Source organism: Nipponia nippon, unplaced genomic scaffold (assembly GCF_047370975.1).
Source record: "Nipponia nippon isolate SJK-2023a ecotype South Korea unplaced genomic scaffold, ASM4737097v1 scaffold_7, whole genome shotgun sequence".
Classification (NCBI taxonomy): domain Eukaryota; kingdom Metazoa; phylum Chordata; class Aves; order Pelecaniformes; family Threskiornithidae; genus Nipponia; species Nipponia nippon.
In genome coordinates, this window is record NW_028262391.1 from 24,216,287 (window position 1) to 24,235,399 (window position 19,113).

At 36.9% G+C, this 19,113-nt stretch overlaps 1 protein-coding gene across 2 annotated transcripts in view; it reads left to right on the forward strand.

The window, feature by feature from the left end:
• Positions 1 to 19,113, forward strand: part of CAB39 (calcium binding protein 39) — a 44,061-nt gene that overhangs the window by 22,294 nt on the left and 2,654 nt on the right. For both annotated transcript variants that reach the window (XM_087740164.1, XM_087740162.1), the window contains 6 exons: positions 8,022 to 8,186; positions 12,113 to 12,231; positions 15,831 to 15,999; positions 16,768 to 16,827; positions 17,428 to 17,493; positions 18,360 to 18,503. In XM_087740164.1, coding sequence (XP_087596290.1) covers positions 8,022 to 8,186; positions 12,113 to 12,231; positions 15,831 to 15,999; positions 16,768 to 16,827; positions 17,428 to 17,493; positions 18,360 to 18,503 — 723 coding nt within the window. The remainder of the gene's footprint in view (positions 1 to 8,021; positions 8,187 to 12,112; positions 12,232 to 15,830; positions 16,000 to 16,767; positions 16,828 to 17,427; positions 17,494 to 18,359; positions 18,504 to 19,113) is intronic.

Sequence of the window (19,113 nt, forward strand, 5' to 3'; positions counted from 1 at the left end):
ACCTCACAGCCGCACAGTGTTCCGGTGCTTGTGTCCACCATAGTGGCTTTATTACTGTGCAGTAGTTCTGTCTGTGCTTGTTCATGCAAATGTTCACAGAGCAGAGTGTCTCTGTTTCTGAAACTGAGGAACTTTATCTCCATGGATGACAGTAGAGGATATATTTGTACCTTTCCTTGCCTTTTCTTCAGCCCACAGGAAGATATGGTGAAAAGTTCCCGCGCTGGTACAGTTTCCTTAAGATAGGATGGTTTGCTACTTCAGGATCTGTTACCTGTTGACAGTCATTTACTTTTCAACTGGTAGTCTCGATAGCTTTACTAAAAGTTCAGCCTGTGTGCAGCTGCATCCCATTTAGTGACTCGTATGACAGGGGTATTTGCTGTTTAGATGAAGTTTTTCCTGATAAACTCAGCACAAGGGCATAGATTTCAATACTTCCAAAAAACCCCAAAACCAACCAACCAAACAAACAAAAAAAGCAAACAAAACATCACCGTCTCCAATCTACCAGCTTTTGAAGCAGGCTATGATACCCTCCTTGGATCCTCTCCCAGCATTATTTAACTGTTCTGTGCCATTTTTGGCACCCTTACAGAGTCATGTGTAGGAGTTAGTCACAATCTTTTTCATGTTCACCAATATTTTTAAGCAGAGTGTGGCCAGCTTTTCTACATCCAGTTTCACCTAGATTTGGCACTACTACTTGTAAGTGCAGGAGAATCTGGGTCTTAACTGAATTGCCATCTTTATCCTGATATTCTTTAAAATCAGCATCTTCTACCCCAATGCCAGCATGCAGTATGTTCCAGGTCTCCTGCAGTGTTCTGTAGTATTTTTCCCTGATGCTTTTTCTCTCTTGCTGGAGAGAAAAATGTTATGGCCTGTTATGCAGGCCTGTGTGGAGGCTGGGAGGATTTTCATTTGCTGCTGCTTTTCTTCTCTCTTTAATAAAGACATCTGTCAGGAGAGGAGGGGCAGGTGCATTCTGAAGAGTCTGTGATGAGACATGGCACTGCCTCCTTCATCTCAGCCTCATTATTAATTCCTGGAGATGCAGCTTGATCTTAAAATCCATGCTCTTTTGTGTCATCTTTTTCTTTTTGCCTAGACCTCTAATGGGGAACAGACTGGCTTCATTCCATTGCGCATAGCTGTATCACATACCTGTGTTCTTGATACTGTAGCTGAAGATTATTATGTACCATTTCCTTCTTGCTAGCCTTTAATCCCACACCTCCGTCTTCTTTAAAGACCTCGTTTACGTGAGGCTGCTGGTTTGACAAGAAATAATATGCTAAGCCTGTAGAGTTGTTTCTCCTGTTGTGTCATATGGAAAGCAACACATGCTGCTTAAAGGAAAAAAGAAGGCAACCCATGTTCTCTAGGTTAAATGTGAGGAGGGTTAAATAACTGACATTCACAAGACTGAGCTGGGTATAGTAGTGCTGGCCTCTGTCATCCTCGTTATTCACAAAGGAGACCAGTTGATGAATCTGAACATTCACAACACCAGCATCCGCATCTCCATACAGAGATTCTTCAGGAAATAGTTGTTCCATTGGCAAGCCCAGCCTTCTATGACGGTGACTGTGGTTGTGGAAGTTTATCTCAGATTCTCAGATCGTTTGCTGGTTTAATAGTGAAAGTTCTTCAATATCTTACGGACCAGTCATCACATCTTTGAGGGTACAGCTCTGATTAAACCCCCTGAATTTGTGCCCTCTTCCTGTCCAGTCTGTAGAAATGACTGGAGTAACTTTGGAGTTAAAAGACAGCAAGGGTCTGAGCAGTATCTCAGTATTTAGGCATCTTCTTATCTTTCGCTACCTCTTTGATTGTTATGATCCTTTCTGCAGTGTAACTTTCCAGCCTCCTTTGGAGAAGAATTCTGTGCTGATGAAAGGGTGAGTTCTGTGGCCAGGAGTGGAACAGAAATAGAAAAACTCATTGCACAAAAAGCACAAAAATTATTACCCTTTGGAAAAGGGGAGAAGAATGCCAGGGTTTTTCTTTATTTAATAACTCCATTTTATTAGTGATTAGACTTGTATAAAACACAGTCTCTTTCTCTCTCAGTAATTTCTGCTTCATTGTTGCTGTTTCATCCAGGGGTGTGCTTTTGTAGCCTGTCAGGTAACAACAATGAACTTTCAAGGCAAAGCAGCAGGGTACATATTCAGTGTTGGTTACTGTTTATAGTAAAGACAACCTTTTGGGTGCAGGGAATATTTACTTTTCCTATACTACTTTTGTTTCTTCAAATTAAGTACACACAGTTGCATTTTTTCTTTACTCTTGAACATACGGAATTGGAAATGTGTATGTAGATTAGACTAAAAAAAATTTCAGCACATGTTGAAGTGAAGTGAACGTTTCAAAATTTAGTTGTTGTTTTAAATATTTCTTCCACAAAATGAAATTAATTGTAAATGCCCTTTTATTTTACACCTTATGGCTGGCTGAGGTTCCAAAGACAAACTAGTACTTTTCTACTACAGTACCACAGTGTTTTTAATATGTAGTTCACTGTAGTTCCTACCACGCGGCAGCAGCACAACGCTGTTATGAAAATATTTAGTTTGGTACTATGTAGAGGATGCTCTTTGACAATTTCCTAACACGCTTGGAAATACAGATTTGTAAGAAAATTAGACAAATAATTTTCCAGAGAAATTAAAAGTGTAATTAATTATGTTTGAACAGAATACCTCAAGTTTTTTCAATGCTTCGACTGAAATTTAAAACGTTTAACGTTTAGTGAAAGGAAGAAAAAGCAAAGTAAGTAAGAAAGATCTCTAAAGCCTGGACAGTGTGTGTTCCTGTATGTTCTTTATAATCAAAATGGAAGAGATTCTTCAAAGCCAAAAATGTGAAACAACGGTAGTGATCACAGTGCATCTTGTTCAATTATGGAACGTTCTGCTCTGTAATACTGGAAAATTTGTTTTATAAACAAAAATCTGAAATTCAAAAACTGAATTCTAGTTGCATGTTAATCTACCTTTTTTTTTGAGCTCTGTGAATACTGGAGAAAAATCAACCAAGCAATTCTCCAGGTCATTTTGAGATGTTCTTCAAGTTTGTGATACCTGCTTAGGAACAGAGATCTGAAGCTGCTATAAAAGCTGGGCTGTGTCTCGCTGCTGACAGACTGCCTCGTGTACCACAACTCTGGCTGCTTGTTGGCTGCAGCCTTGTACTTAGGATTGAGGTGGTAGCTTGCTGTCTGTTAGTATTTTGGAAGGGAAACTTGAAATAACAAGTGTTTTATAACTGAAAATGTGTTCATCACATATGCTGTTAGTTTTCCATTACTTGTGTTTTTTCAGAAAGGGGGCGGCTAAAGGGAAGGAGAAGGAGAACTTCCATATAAATGGGACCTACCCTTGATCTAGCCCATTAGTTAGTCTTTTATTTGCATCTCTTCCTCCCCTTTGGCTGACATCAGCATTTATTTTTATACTACCAGTTCACTTGGTTTGTAGCACATGTTAACTGTCGTGAAGGTAAATATTTACTCATGTAATAAACTTGTTCTTCCCTACCCTCTGACCTTGGGCTAACCTGCACAGAACAGCTCCGGTTTTGGCTTTCGGATAATTGTTTCAGCCATGTTGTTAACCCATGCAGGTTGACTGTTGCAGGCATGGTCAGTCTCTCTTCTTCAAGTTACCAGTTCTACGCAGTGGGCAGTATACTATATGTATGGGACAATGCCATATGCTGTTTTGATTCAGCAGTCTGACTGTTATATTATTTCATGTTGCCATAGGCATAGATCAGATCTCATTCAGTGAGTTAACGCTGTCATTTACAAAGCAGTGAAATTTGAAATTTGTTATGTACATGTGTACAATTAATTCATGGTTGAAAGAAGGCTAAAGGTTAAGTAATCTGCCTTGCATACTGCATGGGGCTGTTACTCAAACGGTAAGGTTGGGGCTTCTGGAAGTAATGGATGAGAAGACATGCTTCTCTTCTCATTGGACTTAGCTCTTTAATCATAGAATCATAGAATACCAGCTTGGAAGGGACCTCAGGATCATCTGGTCCAACCTTTCTTGGCAAAAGCACGGTCTAGACAAGATGGCCCAGCACCCTGTCCAGCTGAATCTTAAAAGTGTCCGATGTTGGGGAATCCACCACTTCCCTGGGGAGATTATTCCAATGGCTGATTGTTCTCCTTGTGAAAAATTTTCCTTTTGTCTCCAATCGGAATCTCCCCAGGAGTAACTTGTACTCGTTACCCTTTGTCTTTTCCACGTAACCCCTTGTAAAAAGGGAGTCTCCATCTTCTTTGTAGCCAGCCTTTAAATACTGGAACATGGTGATCGGGTCTCCCCTAAGCCTTCTTTCCTCAAGGCTGAACAAACCCAGTTCTCTCAGCCTTTCCTTTAGTGATATCTTCATGCTAGATGTCTGCTGAAAAATAATGTGATCATTTTTGGCCTTTAGAATAAACTGGTGGCACCGATGTAGATAATCATGTATTTACAGAATTGCATGTTTTTGTAAGCATTTTGAAATCCAGTCAATTTAAATAGAATTATTAAAACGGTGTTTGTTACTTATGATAGATACTGCTCTAGAGTAGTAAAAATATTTGCCAAGTACAGGCTCGAAACTATAGCTAGCTTACCTTTTTGATGGATGTTTTCATTAATAGTGCAATTTATGTAATTGCATTATTGATGTGGATAGAACCCTTAGCCATAGGCCCGGAGCCTGCTCAGCTCACCTTAAATACTTAAGGACTGATAATGTGTTCTTAATCTTTTTCTACTGTTTCTCTAAGTAAAGGCAAGTATTGCTTCATAAAACTCGAGTACTCCAGCTGAATACTCCAGCTGCACAAGTCTATATGTAGTATTTGGTATTTGAACTGCTTAGCATTTAAGGAGATAGTAAATTTTGGGAATATCTGTGAAATACCCTAGAGACTGGAATAAACCATAATGGTTCATAGCTATAAAGACATGCAACTGATTCTGGTGTGACAATCACATGTGTGACTTCATGGTGTCTAATTTTATTTTTAAATAATGTCTTCTTGTCTTTGATAAAAATAGAGAAAAAAAGTACTTTATTTTATTTACTTTACATTTTACATTTATAGTCTGACTTGTCCTCAAATGTTACCGATTGTTTGGTATCACTGAACTTCAAATGTGACTTGTCACAGAATTTGTCTCTAAAACTCAGGTTGTTCCATGGTTGCTGCTTCTCAGTACTGAGAAAAAAAAAATATTTAAAAAAATAGATAAAAAATACTTATATTAAAAGTAATATTTTATATGTAATATTTATCTAGATACTATATATAGATTATATATTATAGTATACAGTATATATTCTGTATATATAAAATATATCGTGCTTATATATTATATTAGAATATGTATTTTTATATATATGTGGCATCTGATTGTTAATTCCGCTTTCCCTTTGCTCTTGGGTTGCTGGATGAACTTCATTGTGCATTTTGATTTTCCTCTAGAGTTTTTTTTTCTTCTGTTAAAAGAAGGTGGAACATTAGGCAATTATTTAGGCCTCATATCTTAGGAAATCTTGCAAGTAATGCTAACTAGCCTTTTGTCTTTTTTGAAATCTTTGTACTAGTTTTTCACTTAGCTCTTAATATTGATATTTAATGTAGCATTATATTTTCAGGTGTAAATTCCATTCTGCATCTGAAATGACAAAAATAGCTCTGCACATCATGTATTTGGAATATATTAGAGAGTTCATGGAATACAGAAGAGTAGAGAGATTCTAGAATAAGTTTGTAAGAATCTGTTTCTAGTCCTTTTGATGTTGAGATTTAGAGTAGGAGACGTTGAGTATTAGAGCAGAAGCTGTTCTGTGTTACTGTGTCTCTAACCATTACTTCCCACTAAAGCCGTATGTCATTCCAAATTCAAGTGAAGCACATTCAGATGGTCTTGGCAGTTGGGAAATAAATTAAAAGTCCTGGTGTCTCTTCTTAAAGTTACTGAGTTGTATGTTCATATTAGGTCAGAAGGATTTTTTTTTTTTTTTTTTTTTTTTTTAAAAAGAGTACTCAGTGTTTGGGAACACCGTATTTTTTTCTGTCTGGTTTGTAAGCATTTCCATTACTAGTGTCTTTCTTGGGGTGGTGGTGAGGGAGAGCCTTCAAATGTGGCTATTAAAGCTTTGTGAGGGTTGTTCGGTCTTCTGGGGTTTTGGTACGAAAAATTCTCCACTAGCATTCTTCTTAATTGCAGGCATGCCCTCAATATTGCCACTGTCTTACTTAAAATAGGTTGCTGCTTGAACCTCTGTCTTTCTTCCTCTTTCATCTTGCTTTCTAAATTAGTGTGCAGGGACAAACTGCAATAGAATTTTTATTGCTGCTTCCTCTTTTCTTGGTAGCCATGCTTCGAAGGCATCTCTTCATCTCTCCACATTTGACAGATGTTCCTGTTCTTTTCCTAGTAAAGAGATAATTGTTCTGAATTCTAAAGAAATAGAACAGTTGTGTGGCGTAGTACTATTATAATATGGTGAGCTGGCTTTCTCATTTTACGTCTTCAGGAGCTGTCACGAATCCAAGCAGTCATATCGAGCACCTGCTTCTTGCTGTCTTACTACCAGTGCACAGAAAATCCTTTGGAATTTCGATTAAGGAGGAGACAACTGGGACTAGGAGCTGCAGTTAGCAAGAAAAGGGAGGCAGCGGGGAGTGGAAAGTTGTGGAGGAGATAAAAATGTTATGGAGCCTCCTTAAAGGTCACGGAATCCTTACTTGCATACCTAGCAAAGCCGGAATGGCTTTGGCTTGAATAGTGCATGGGTCACGCTGATCTTAAGCCCCTCTAGATAAAACGCACAATCGAGAAATCTTTTTACATACCTCTTATAAGGCAGGCAATATCCAGAAAGTGATAATTTTTTCACTTCGTTAATCTTCCATGTGCTACCAATCATAAATACTTTGCATTAAAGTGTATGCGTACCTTGTTGGCAGGTTCATCTAATTACTAAAAATTAGTGCACTTACAAGCCATTCATACTTTTTAGGCACGTGAAGAACTAATACAATATAATTAAAGCAGCTCTTTAGGATTATTATTTTCAGCATTTTGCCCCCAAGCTACATAAACATATATATTGAAGGGAGTAGTTCTTCTTTTTTCTCCAAGATAACTGTGTTTTAAGATTTCAGAAGTGGGTATTAGAGGTGTTCTTGTAGATTTTTTTTTTTTTTTAATGTAGTTTTACTCATGAGAGAACACTGCTTCCACTGCTAAATGTTGCTCCAGCCCATCACGGCAACTTAGGAATACTTTACAGTGCCTTCCCAAAGTGAGAGTTCAGACCTGTCTGTCTTCTGTAAGATGAACTTCAAATGGGAAGCATCTTAGACTTCTTATTGTCTCCTGTATTGCTGTGTTCTTTTGAGTGCGTCTCTGGTCTGTTTGCCAGTTTGTTCATGTATACTGAGATAACCTGAAAATTAAAGGAGGTTCTCTTTGAGGTTTTGTTTCCTTTGGAAAGGAAAAATTTCGTCTCCACTGACTGGAATGAGGGCCTCGTATTTGACAAAACCTGATGAGTGCAAAATCTGTAGGAGGGGTACATTTGGTCTCTCTGAGCAGTTCACTAGAGACAGGCATATGTCTCCATGTCACATTTTCCAATCTGATCCTGTGTACCTCTGTTTTACAGAACGGAAAAATTGTCAGGTTCTTTTCATCCATTGCTATTCTTTAGGGGATTTTTGAATGGGAAGTTTAAAGGCAGTAAAAAGGAAGAGATTTTTACTTTTGGTAACTTGTCAAATAAATTGCATGTGTCTTGCCTCCGCTTTTTTTTTTTTTTTAATAACACATAATGGACTTATTTGCAGAAAGATTATCTATTGTTTTTTTAACAAGTTGTCATTTCCTGATTTCCCTCCCCCTCAATGGAAGTTTGTAGATTATAATAATGCAGTGTACAGTTACAAAGACAAATGACATTGTGCTCTAACTGTATTCTTTTCCCATTTTCTTTAGGCCACTGAGGAGGTCTCAAAAAACCTTGTTGCCATGAAAGAAATCTTGTATGGCACAAATGAAAAAGAACCACAGACAGAAGCTGTGGCACAGCTTGCTCAAGAGCTGTATAACAGTGGTCTTCTTAGTACCCTAGTAGCCGACTTGCAGCTAATTGATTTTGAGGTAAGAAAAGAAGTTTGACATTTCATATATTGTATATGTTAAAATAAACACATCTGAATTCCTGCCACTTTAATTGGTTAAGACATCTTTCGATCTTCAGCTTTTTTTTTCTGGCTGGGACAAAACCATTAGATGGAGAACTCATTGTTCCAAACTGCCTAGAAAAATAAGCAAATATAGAATATGAAATCTGTGAGTTTAAGCACATGAACCGCACAAAATTGAAGTAGATAAACCTCTTAATTCTAATGATACCGTTCTGTTAAAATTATGGAATAGTTCTTAATTGTTGTGTACACAGAAGGGTTAATCTCTTAGTAGTAATGCCATAGTGAACACAAGCTATAATACTACAAGGCATGTCTCATTTCATTAAATTAAATTACTTGGAAAAATAAGGGAATTATCATAGCATTTATGAAGAATTTTAAATATTTAAGGTAAAGCTGGTAGTTTTAATTACAGTCCAGTATTTCTCTCTCTCTCTCTCTCTCTCTCTCTCAACAAGTGATGCAATCTTTTTTCTGTTTTCCTCATCTTTTTTCTGTTCATTAAAAAAACAGCAAACCCAAGTTTTTATTGATTACTTCAAAATAGCAATACTTATTTCTATTCAAACATATCTCTATACAAGCCTCTATCTGGCATTTGTCACCACATGACATGGAATAATTTAGCTTCCCAATGCCATCGTGAAAAATCACCCTATTTAGTTATAAGAAATTGCAGTACAATTGGATTTTCCTATATTTTCCCTGAGGTCCTGCAAGAAGCATGCAGTTGTCTAGGAAAGCAGCCAAAACCCACATATCTTACTCCACAGCCTTGACCATAAAGACCATCCTACTTAAGGTTGCTTATAAACGGTATTGTTCATAAACAAGTTGTTCACAATGCGAACACAAGAGTTTAAGGTCCTATTGTAGTATGACATTAAAAAGACAATAGCTTTCTTCCCTGTTCTTTATTCTCTTCCCTCCACCCCACCCATAACTCCTTCTGATTTGTGTTTAATTGTAATACGGTGGTATTTTTTCCCTACCCAAACAACTGTTTATACCAAACATAAAACATTCAAGTTGTTAAATAAGCAAGGAGACCTGGGAAAGCCAAGAGGGAATGCTGAAATGTGATGGCCTTTAATTGCTGAAGAAAGGAAATAATGAAATGTCATCTGGATTCTGCTGACCTCTAGATTCTTATCAGCTTGGTGTTTACTCAGCCTGGTTATTAGCGAAGGAAAGCTTCATTATCTCCTGGTAATGAAGAACGATAACAGTTTGTACAGGCTTGGTCTTATTAAGGAGAACTATTCATTTTATATTCTAAGGGGACTTGAAAAGATTGCGAGTGGTTTCCTGCTTGTGGACTTCTGCTGCTTTGTTACACAAGGATATGACGGTTCCCCCTTGAGAGAGAACAAGTCATTCACGCCGCTTTCTAGGCTGGACCACGTCTGCTTTTTAAGGATGGGATCTGGCAGACTGTCCAGCTATTGTTGTTACCTAGAATTAATGTCAACACATCTCTACTCTAAACCTACACTAGCTTCCCAGCTGTGACAAAGTCAATCAGATGTTGGCTTTGATATCCCAAATCTCTATGGTTGGGGGTTTACTGCATTGGAAAGGGATTTCTCCATCACCAATGGAGATACGAACTTGATTTCCTGTTGGTTCTTAAACTTGAAGAGTAGGTCTAGCATTTATTCCTTCTGGTGTCGCACCACAGCTTGAGGTCATTCAATGATGAAGTAAGTGTCTTTTTTTTTTTTTTTGGTCAAGAACTTCAGTCTCATTCCTGAAGAAAGTTTCCTTGTAGAACAGGAATAAGCAGCTAATTAATAGACAAGGACTGTTCACTTTGACTCTTAAACTGTCTCAAATGTATTTGAATCTGAATAGTATGGTAAAAAAACCCAGAAAAGTAACAAAGTAAAAACTAGAAAAGTAACAGATTTAATGTTGTAATGTTTTAATTAAGAAACCGTCTGACTGTCCAGACCTTGCTGTATGTAAAGACCTGTTTAAAATGATACCCTTATCTGGAAGCTTGCTTTCCAAGTAAAGCAGTCAACACAACCATCTACGTACCAGTTATCTCCCTGCTGATTTGCGCTAGTGTGTCTGTAGGAGAGATGGTATCCCTTGTGGAACTGTTTTTTTTTTTTTTGTTCTTGTTTTTTTAAATGAAGAAAAAAAAAACAAAAAAAAACAAACAAAAACGTCTTTTGCATAAGGGAGCCTGAATCCTTCTGCTCAGAAGACAATACTAGCACAGTCTCCCTCTCACCTCTTGCAGTCGTGACTATTGGCACAGGGTTCAGTGTCTGTTTGCCCTTGTTAGGCCATGAGATCACTTAGTAATGCATCCTTTTAACAATAACTAGCTTTGGTATTACTGTGTACCACTATCAGTTCAGTTATGTGCATAATAAGGAAATGCTGTTCTTGCTGGTGAATTCAAAGCAAATTGTGAGATCCAGCGCAAAATTGGCAATGTTAGTGAATGAGAGTTGATGACTATATTATGTGGAGTTTGAGTAAAGCAATTTCTGCAAACACTGCTCTACTCATTTGAGAACAAAGAGTTCTGGTGTTGCTTTGGGCTGGCTTTCAATGGAATTGTAATTGAGAAAACAAGCGTTTACAAACAAACTCTTATATCCTGAAAACAACACTAACAAAACTGTCCGTGGTAATTCACAAACATGCCATTTGTAAAACTACAGTTCTCCTACATTTTTATAAACGTGATTTTTTTTTTTTTTTCCATTATGCAATCTTCTTGATGTTGGTTAGAACACTGAAATAATTTTGAATAATTGCTGTTGTTTTTAAAATTCTTGCTAATTAAATATGCCCTGCATTTTACTCAAAAGCTTGCTGATGTTACTCAGGGCATTTATAGTACAGCTAGAGATTGTCAAGAAACATTATCTGCGTATGGTTTTTGTGTATAACATTCAGGGAACCTTCATGTGGAGTTGCTTAACAGGCCTTTATTTGCAAGTCCAGGCTTAGTACGAGTTTGCCTAGGCTTTTTCTGGAGTAGATCTGATAACAGGTAGTCCTGAAGTTGTCTTTATGGCAATCCAAACTGGAAAGTTGATTGCAGAAATCTGGCTTTTAAATGGTGCATATGAATGACAGTGAAAAGTGCTTATATTTATAATCAGCTTTTTGTTAGATGTCCGTAGCAGTTTGTCATCTTCAGCTATGGTCTGACAGAAGAAATAAATAGATGTGTATATATTCAAAAAAGAGAATATTCCCAGCTCCTTCTATACTGTCCGGTGCTATCCCTGTGCATTTTCTTGTGCATAATCTGTGCTGAATTTCAGCATCCTGGTCTTATTTATACTTCTTTTTTGTCCGTTGAAAAATGTGAGACTTGCATTTTAGGTCAGTGGATGATTTCTCTTTGTAGTTTTTATTTATTATTTAACTTCCACAAGTTACAGTTTTAAGTTGTATGTTAACACTGCAGTCAGAAATGCTCTGCATACTCTTAATGGTGGCATTACATGTTCCTAGGCAAGGGGAGAGGATAATGGAGTAGTGAAGAAACACACTTTCAGGCCAGAACACAGTAAAAACTGGTATGTTTTTAGCAAAAACAAGTATAAAACAAGCCCAGGAAATTAATGCTACATAGAAGTATCTGATGCAACATCAACTGGCTTTACTTCTTAATGTAAATTACCTGTGATCTGGCTGCAACATTAGGTAATATTTTGAGGGCTTTGGCATATTTGAAATGGGTATAAAGAAACAGAATATTTGATCTGTTTAAGATCAGAGGACAGAGGCTGACTGAACTGCAGAACTCGCACAGTATGAATGCATGAGATGATGATAATGTTTAATTGTTGCTTGCCTAGTGGACTTGAATGTTACGTGTTTAACTGCTAATGTTTTTGACAGGGCAAAAAAGATGTTGCGCAAATTTTCAACAACATTCTCAGAAGGCAAATTGGTACAAGAACTCCCACAGTTGAATATATCTGCACTCAACAGAATATATTGTTCATGCTATTAAAAGGGTATGTACACTGTGAAGCATAAATATGCTTTTACGTGAAGTAAGAAGTTTTTAAATTCATGGAGAAGCAGTGAGTTCTGAAATGTTTTTTCTTCCTTTTTCTTCCTTTGCAATATGCTTGATTTTTTTTTTTTTTTGTCTTGGGGCCTGTAATTCCCCTAAGTAAAGGAAAATTTGAGTAATAAACCACCAAAAATATACTTTTGCATGAAATATGACTGAAAATTGAGAACTGTTAATAACCTAAAATATTCTTACTGGGGTATTGCAGACATTTTCCTTTCCGAATACTATTTGATCTTATTTAAACTATTTCCTTGTGAACTTACTCTCCTATCAAGAGTTAAAGGCTGGTTTGTTTTTTTTTTTTTCCTTTAACCACTGTCATTTCTAGTTTTCTGTCCTATCCCTTAGTTTTAGTTTGGTCTTAGATGTTTTATTCATAGTGATTTATATTCCTGTAGTGACACAAATGCACCAACTCAAACTTGACCAAACAAAGAATGATTTGGGGCATATGGTGCATGCCAGACGGCTGTTTCTGCCTCTATTCTTGTATTATCTGGTGTGCTGGATATTGGAGAATCATTCCATACTAAATACGTGGTTGCACATGTAGAGCTGTGGATCTCAAACATGAAAGCAGAAAGGCATTACTAACATTTTCATGTTTAAATAAGATTTTAAAAAAATCCTGAAAATGTGCTCTCTCCATTTAAAAAGAATGGCTCACATTACTAATAGTATTAATTAAGAAGGTTCTGAAAATTGCAATTCCAATGTGTTATTTTGGGATAGAAGCGTTCATCAAATATTAATAAACTATTTTAAAAATGCAGCTATTTCAAGTGCTCATTTTATAATTTGTGTTAAAGCTGCTGGGTAAGCTTACTGCAGTTGATGAGTACTTATTCCACCTACTGGGATAGCTAGAGGATGTATGTTTGTATCAGGAATAGTGTGGCCAGCAGGACCAGGGAGGTGATAGTGCCCCTGTACTCAGCATTGGTGAGGCCGCACCTCGAGTGCTGTGTTCAGTTTTGGGCCCCTCACTACAAGAAGGACATCGAGGTGCTGGAGCGTGTCCAGAGAAGGGCAATGAAGTTGGTGAAGGGTCTAGAGCACAAGTCTTAGGAGGAGCGGCTGAGGGAGCTGGGGTTGTTTAGTCTGGAGAAGAGGAGGCTGAGGGGAGACCTTATTGCTCTCTACAACTACCTGAAAGGAGGTTGTAGCGAGGTGGGGGTCGGTCTCTTCTCCCTAGTAACAAGCAATGGGACGAGAGGAAATGGGCTCAAGTTGTGCCAGGGGAGATTTAGATTAGATATTAGGAAAAATTTCCTCACGGAGAGAGTGGTTAGGCATTGGAACAGACTGCCTGGGGAAGTGGTGCAATCACAGTCCCTGGAAGCATTCAAAAAACGTGCGGATGTGGTGCTTAGGGACATGGTTTAGAGGTGGACCTGGCAGATATGTTAACGGTTGTACTCGATGATCTCGGAGGTCTTTTCCAACCTTAATGATTCTATGATTCTATGAAAAGGCCACGCTTCTCAGTGAGGTACTTGCCTGTGTTATGTTGGTAGCACTGAGATGTGAGGATAATCAAGTATATTTTTAGCGTTTAAACAGGAAGCTTTATTGTGTTCTTCCTTTTCCCTCCTAGTTCATAGTAGTAATTAGAGATGCCAACTAACCTGCCACATACATGGCGTATTAGGCTATTTTATTGTAATATCTCTACATTTACCTCATTGTGGCCATTTGTGTAAGCCACTGGAAGATGGATCATACAAGACACTTTCTCTGTGGAGAAAGCATGAGTTTTACATCTTTTAGTTTCATGCTGACTCCAAAGGTTTAGCGCCAGAAGCAGTATGGAATATTTTCTTCAATTCATACGCATGTAAGATATACACTTGTCTGCCAGAAGTGCTTTGTTGTTGTTCCCCCCCTGCCCCCTCCTCCCCCCGCATTACAGCCCTGATTTTGGGGGGAAGCGAGATTTAAATGTTAGTGGGACAAAAGGATTATTAATTGTGACATAACACAAAAGAAAATATTGATTCAGTACTTCTTCAAAATAATTTACAAAATAAGGCAAAGACATTAGAGGTGCAGAGAGATGAAGCTACATTCTCAGCATGCTCTCATTGATATGTGACTGAATGAGGGCTGTAACACGTTTGTCCTAATTTTTAGTCTGTCTTGTCACTCTTCAGAGAGCATTATTTTGACAGGGATTGTTGAAACACATATTCATAAGTCAATATGTTTGAAATGGGCATTTAGTTAGCTTTAATGACTTAAATGTTACATGTGGTATCCAACTGAGTCAAATTTATGTAAATTTAAACTATGGAGCGCGTTGCAAAAAGTTCAGTAGATTTCAAATCTCCGTGACAGGAAAGCATTGCAGGATTTAACATGAAAATTAGTTCACAAGAAGATGTTTTTGTATGGTAATGTAGTTAGTGCTTAGTATGCACAATGATACTTTGCTCCTGAATTATTCTGGTGAATTTAAATGAGCTTCCAGTGGTATAGGACGAAGGATTCTTTAGGTGGGAGGCAGGAAGGTGTATAAAAAGCTTTGACTGCACCAGGACCAGGTAGGAACAACAGACATAACTTTTCTGTAGACTGGGATAGCGTATATTGCAACATGCTAGGATGAGTTCTTGGTTTGGAAAGACAGTCCTATCTTCTTCCAGGGTCCTACTATTAGCTTGCTTGTGAAAACAAGGAGCTAGTAACAAGTATAACGGTATATTTCTATCAAACGTGTCTTAAACATGCTGTTGTGAGATTTTGGCAGCTGCTGTTGGCATATGCTAAAATCAGTGGAGAGAACCCTGTAGTATTTGAGCAAGAAAGCCTGCCAAGAAGTGTAGCGACAATTTCTAAATGAAGCCATCGGGGATGGCTTCATGACTTCCGTCAAATCAGTGATGGACATGTTCCAGAGGTCTCTTGTAGGAAGGTGTGGACACTTTGCTAGAGGCAATAAAGACTGAGGCACAGAGAAGGTGTTCAATATTGTCCTTAAAATCAGAGGACACTGTTGCCAGAATTTCAGGCTTGAAGCCTGTGATGTGTAGAGTGGCCAGTGATGCTGAAAGATGGTTTAATGAAAGAGGAGGCATGAATTCATGTCCAGTATTATTAACCCTTCATGCTCATATTAGGGATAGTTTATGTAAATTGCTGTCATGTTTAAGCAAACAGCTTTCAAGACAGAAATCACTTACCGCTTTTCCAGATGTCTGCAATCCCAGCAATATGAAAAAAGAAAACTGATTTTGAGTATGAAGAAAATATTTTTTAGTCTTGTTTCTCAGTTTGTGAAAGTCATTTGTATTGGCTATAATTTGGCATTTAACTGGTAATGATTTCAGTAATATTTCGTAGAAGTATTTAAAAGTGGAGTTTAATGCAGAAATAAGTACCTCTAATTTTCTGAATTTTTGTTTATTTGATAGCACTGAAAACTGTAATAAGCAGTGTGGTACTGCAGCACTAACTTGTGAAAGTATTTATAAAGCATCTTTGTTGGTGTGTTTGTTTTGGGGTTTTATTTGTTTGGTTTTTTTTTTTAAATAGGTACGAATCTCCAGAAATCGCTCTAAATTGTGGAATAATGCTTAGAGAATGCATCAGGCATGAACCACTTGCTAAAATAATCTTGTGGTCAGAACAATTCTATGATTTCTTCAGATACGTGGAAATGTCAACATTTGACATTGCTTCAGATGCATTTGCCACATTCAAGGTAATTTACATACAACATTTGAATTATTATTTCTGTAGTACTCTGCTGTGTGAACCCAGATGTTGTATGTTACATTCTTGGGCAAAACAAGCCTAGGCAGAAGGAAAAAAAATAGGTGTGATGCAGATGGGTAAGCTGGACACTGTTGTTCCTTATTTCTTAGAATGTAAAACATTCCTTTAAATATATATACACTATGTTCCCAATAACTTTTATTCTAGAAAGCAAGATTTAAACTATCATACGTTAGCTGAATATACGTGCACTTCCATGCCAGGGGCTTTTAAATCTGTGTTTCCAGCTCTTCAAGTGAGCAAACTCCTTTTCATTCCATTACGAACCTGAGTATATTTGATGCTGATGCTTTGTCTGGGGAATTTTTTTTTTTGTCCTAAAACAATCAGTTATTAATACTATAAGCATAACACTGATCAGTATTAAATAGTGGGTCTTAACTTTGGTTGTGTATAGTTCTGTGCAGAGCATAGCCTTGATCCATAAATGGCATTCTTCAGTGATAATTCCACAGGCTATTTACAGGCTATTTATTTATTATGTGAATTAACATAACACATAGCAGACCTTTCCTAAGTGATACCAAGAGCCTTAGCAATGTCCAGGTAACTGCATTCATGTACTAAATTTCTTTGTTTAATGAAAGAGCAAAATTTTCTGTTGGATGTCTTATATATGCTCACTGTTTAATGAGAATGTATATGTACTGTTTAAATATTTTAGTGAAAATACTGGGTTTTTGCTCTTTTACAGGATTTGCTTACAAGACACAAGCTGCTAAGTGCAGAATTTTTGGAACAACATTATGATAGGGTGAGCAGATACATTTTAATATTCAGAATTTTCTAGTCCTGTGTATCTTATTTGAATAAGTCAGTATTTTCATTCCTTGTTTAGCTTTGCTTTTGGAAATTTACATACAATATTAAACCAATTGAAATTACAGTAATTTCTGCCAAGCAGTAGAATTAAAATCAAGACCTTACTGTTGAATGTAGAAAGGTGTAAAAACAAGAGAAGGCAGCAGAAATCTAGTTCTGTGAAAACTAGATCGGATTTTTCCACTAGAGGGAACCCTTTCCTTGTCTTTTGTCTGTATTAACGCATAACAAACAAAAATTAACGAACAGTATTCAGTACCAGAAACTATTATAGTTTAAGAAATAATGAGATAACTTCTTCCACCACATTGCAATCTAAGCATTAAAGGCTCCTAAGAGAGTAAATTTTTTTTTTTTTAAAGCGTATACAATGTTTAAACAGTAGTGACTTACAGGAACCTACTGAGATTTCAGATTTTGTTTACATTTTTGTTATGAATTTGCATCTCCTCCAGTTTGTTATAATCATTTGGAAGAAGAGTGCGTATGACACTTGGAAAGGTCCTAACCCTTCTCTTTATTCTGTGTGTAGTTCTTCAGTGAATATGAGAAGTTACTTCATTCAGAAAATTATGTGACAAAGAGACAGTCACTTAAGGTAAGGCAATTTTATTTTCTTCTTAAATGCAACGTTAGAGAATTCATTTAATTTCAGGGTGGGTTGACTTTAATTGAAATGGCTTCAGTAACTGCCTTGGATAGTGTTTATTTTAATTTTTCATACGTTTTAATTCTTGGGATCGGCTAGTTTTCTTTAGTCCAGTCCTTCCATTATTTAGTGTCCAGCACACACCAAGTCATTTCTCTCCCTATGCAGAAATGGCTATATGCAAATATGTTTATTTTTGTTTGGTTTTTTTTCTTCAACAAATCTGGACACAATTAAATAACATAATAAAGATTCACATGGTGTGACTAGAGCAATACTAATCTTACATTCAAGTAGGTCAGAAGTAGTGAACGTAAATATAATACATAACTTGTAGCAAGGATGGTAACTTGTGGGGAATATCCTTTTACTCCCTTCTGGACAAAGAAGGTAGTAAAAGAAGTGTAAATATTTCTCATTTGAAATACTAACTCTTTTTTTTTGTTTGTTTGTTTGGGGTTTTTTGTCTTTTAAAACCATATTCCTATTGATGATGTATAGCTTCTGTATAAATGAAAAAAAAATGAAATCATGGGGAAAAGGAATGAAAAAGACTTTTCTTTCAATTCCAGTTCATAACAAGGGGGGAACAAAAGGCGATTTTTTTTCACTTGTGAGAAAAAAGAGAAACTGCATCATCGAAATAAGAGGAAAATGTACCCTGCACTTAGAAATTAAGGGCATTTGAGTTCTATTGTTGCTCTCTTTACAGACTGGTGTCAACTACTCAGTGTGTTTGAAAGCACTTATGAAAAAGTTGTTTCTTACGTCTGGTATCAGTCATTTTTTCATTTGGGCTTGTTTTCCACTTTTAGCTTCTTGGTGAATTGTTATTGGACAGGCACAACTTCTCAATTATGACGAAGTACATCAGTAAACCTGAAAATCTCAAGCTAATGATGAACCTTCTACGAGACAAGAGTCGTAACATTCAGTTTGAGGCCTTTCATGTGTTTAAGGTATGTTTAAAAAAACCCACAGTTTAAACAAACAACAAAAGAACCCCACCAGAAGTTGTTTAGTTGAGTAAATTACTTAGCTGAGCCTAAATGAAGCTTATCTTCATGTCTACTAAGTGGTTAGATAAAGAGAGAGCTAATGTTTGTCTTTATTAGGATCCATCTTTACAAACAGCTATTTTTTTTATCTTTTGAAAATTGTTTAGAAACCACTTAGGGACTTTCATATGATTGTCACTGTAATCTCTCTTAGAAAAATCTGGAATTAAGAAAGGTGAAACGCAGTAAAGATAAGGAGGAATGCATGATTTCATGTGAAATCATGAAGCATCTCGGAGTTCAAAAGTGTTCTCATCATGCTGCATGTTCTGTGAAGGATAGCAGTATTTTAGTCGTCACCTACATTTCAAAGCCGAAATTGTAGTTTGCACATTGTAACAGATGCCTTCTGACTCTGCAGCAGACAACCAAATAGCTAAGAGCTTCGAGATACAATTTGACATATAAAAGCTTTCAGTGAACTTTAAGATACCCATCTGATGCTGTGTATAGTATGAAACCATTCATTTCCTATAGAATTTATCCGTGAGTTGTGTTCAGTGGTTTCTGC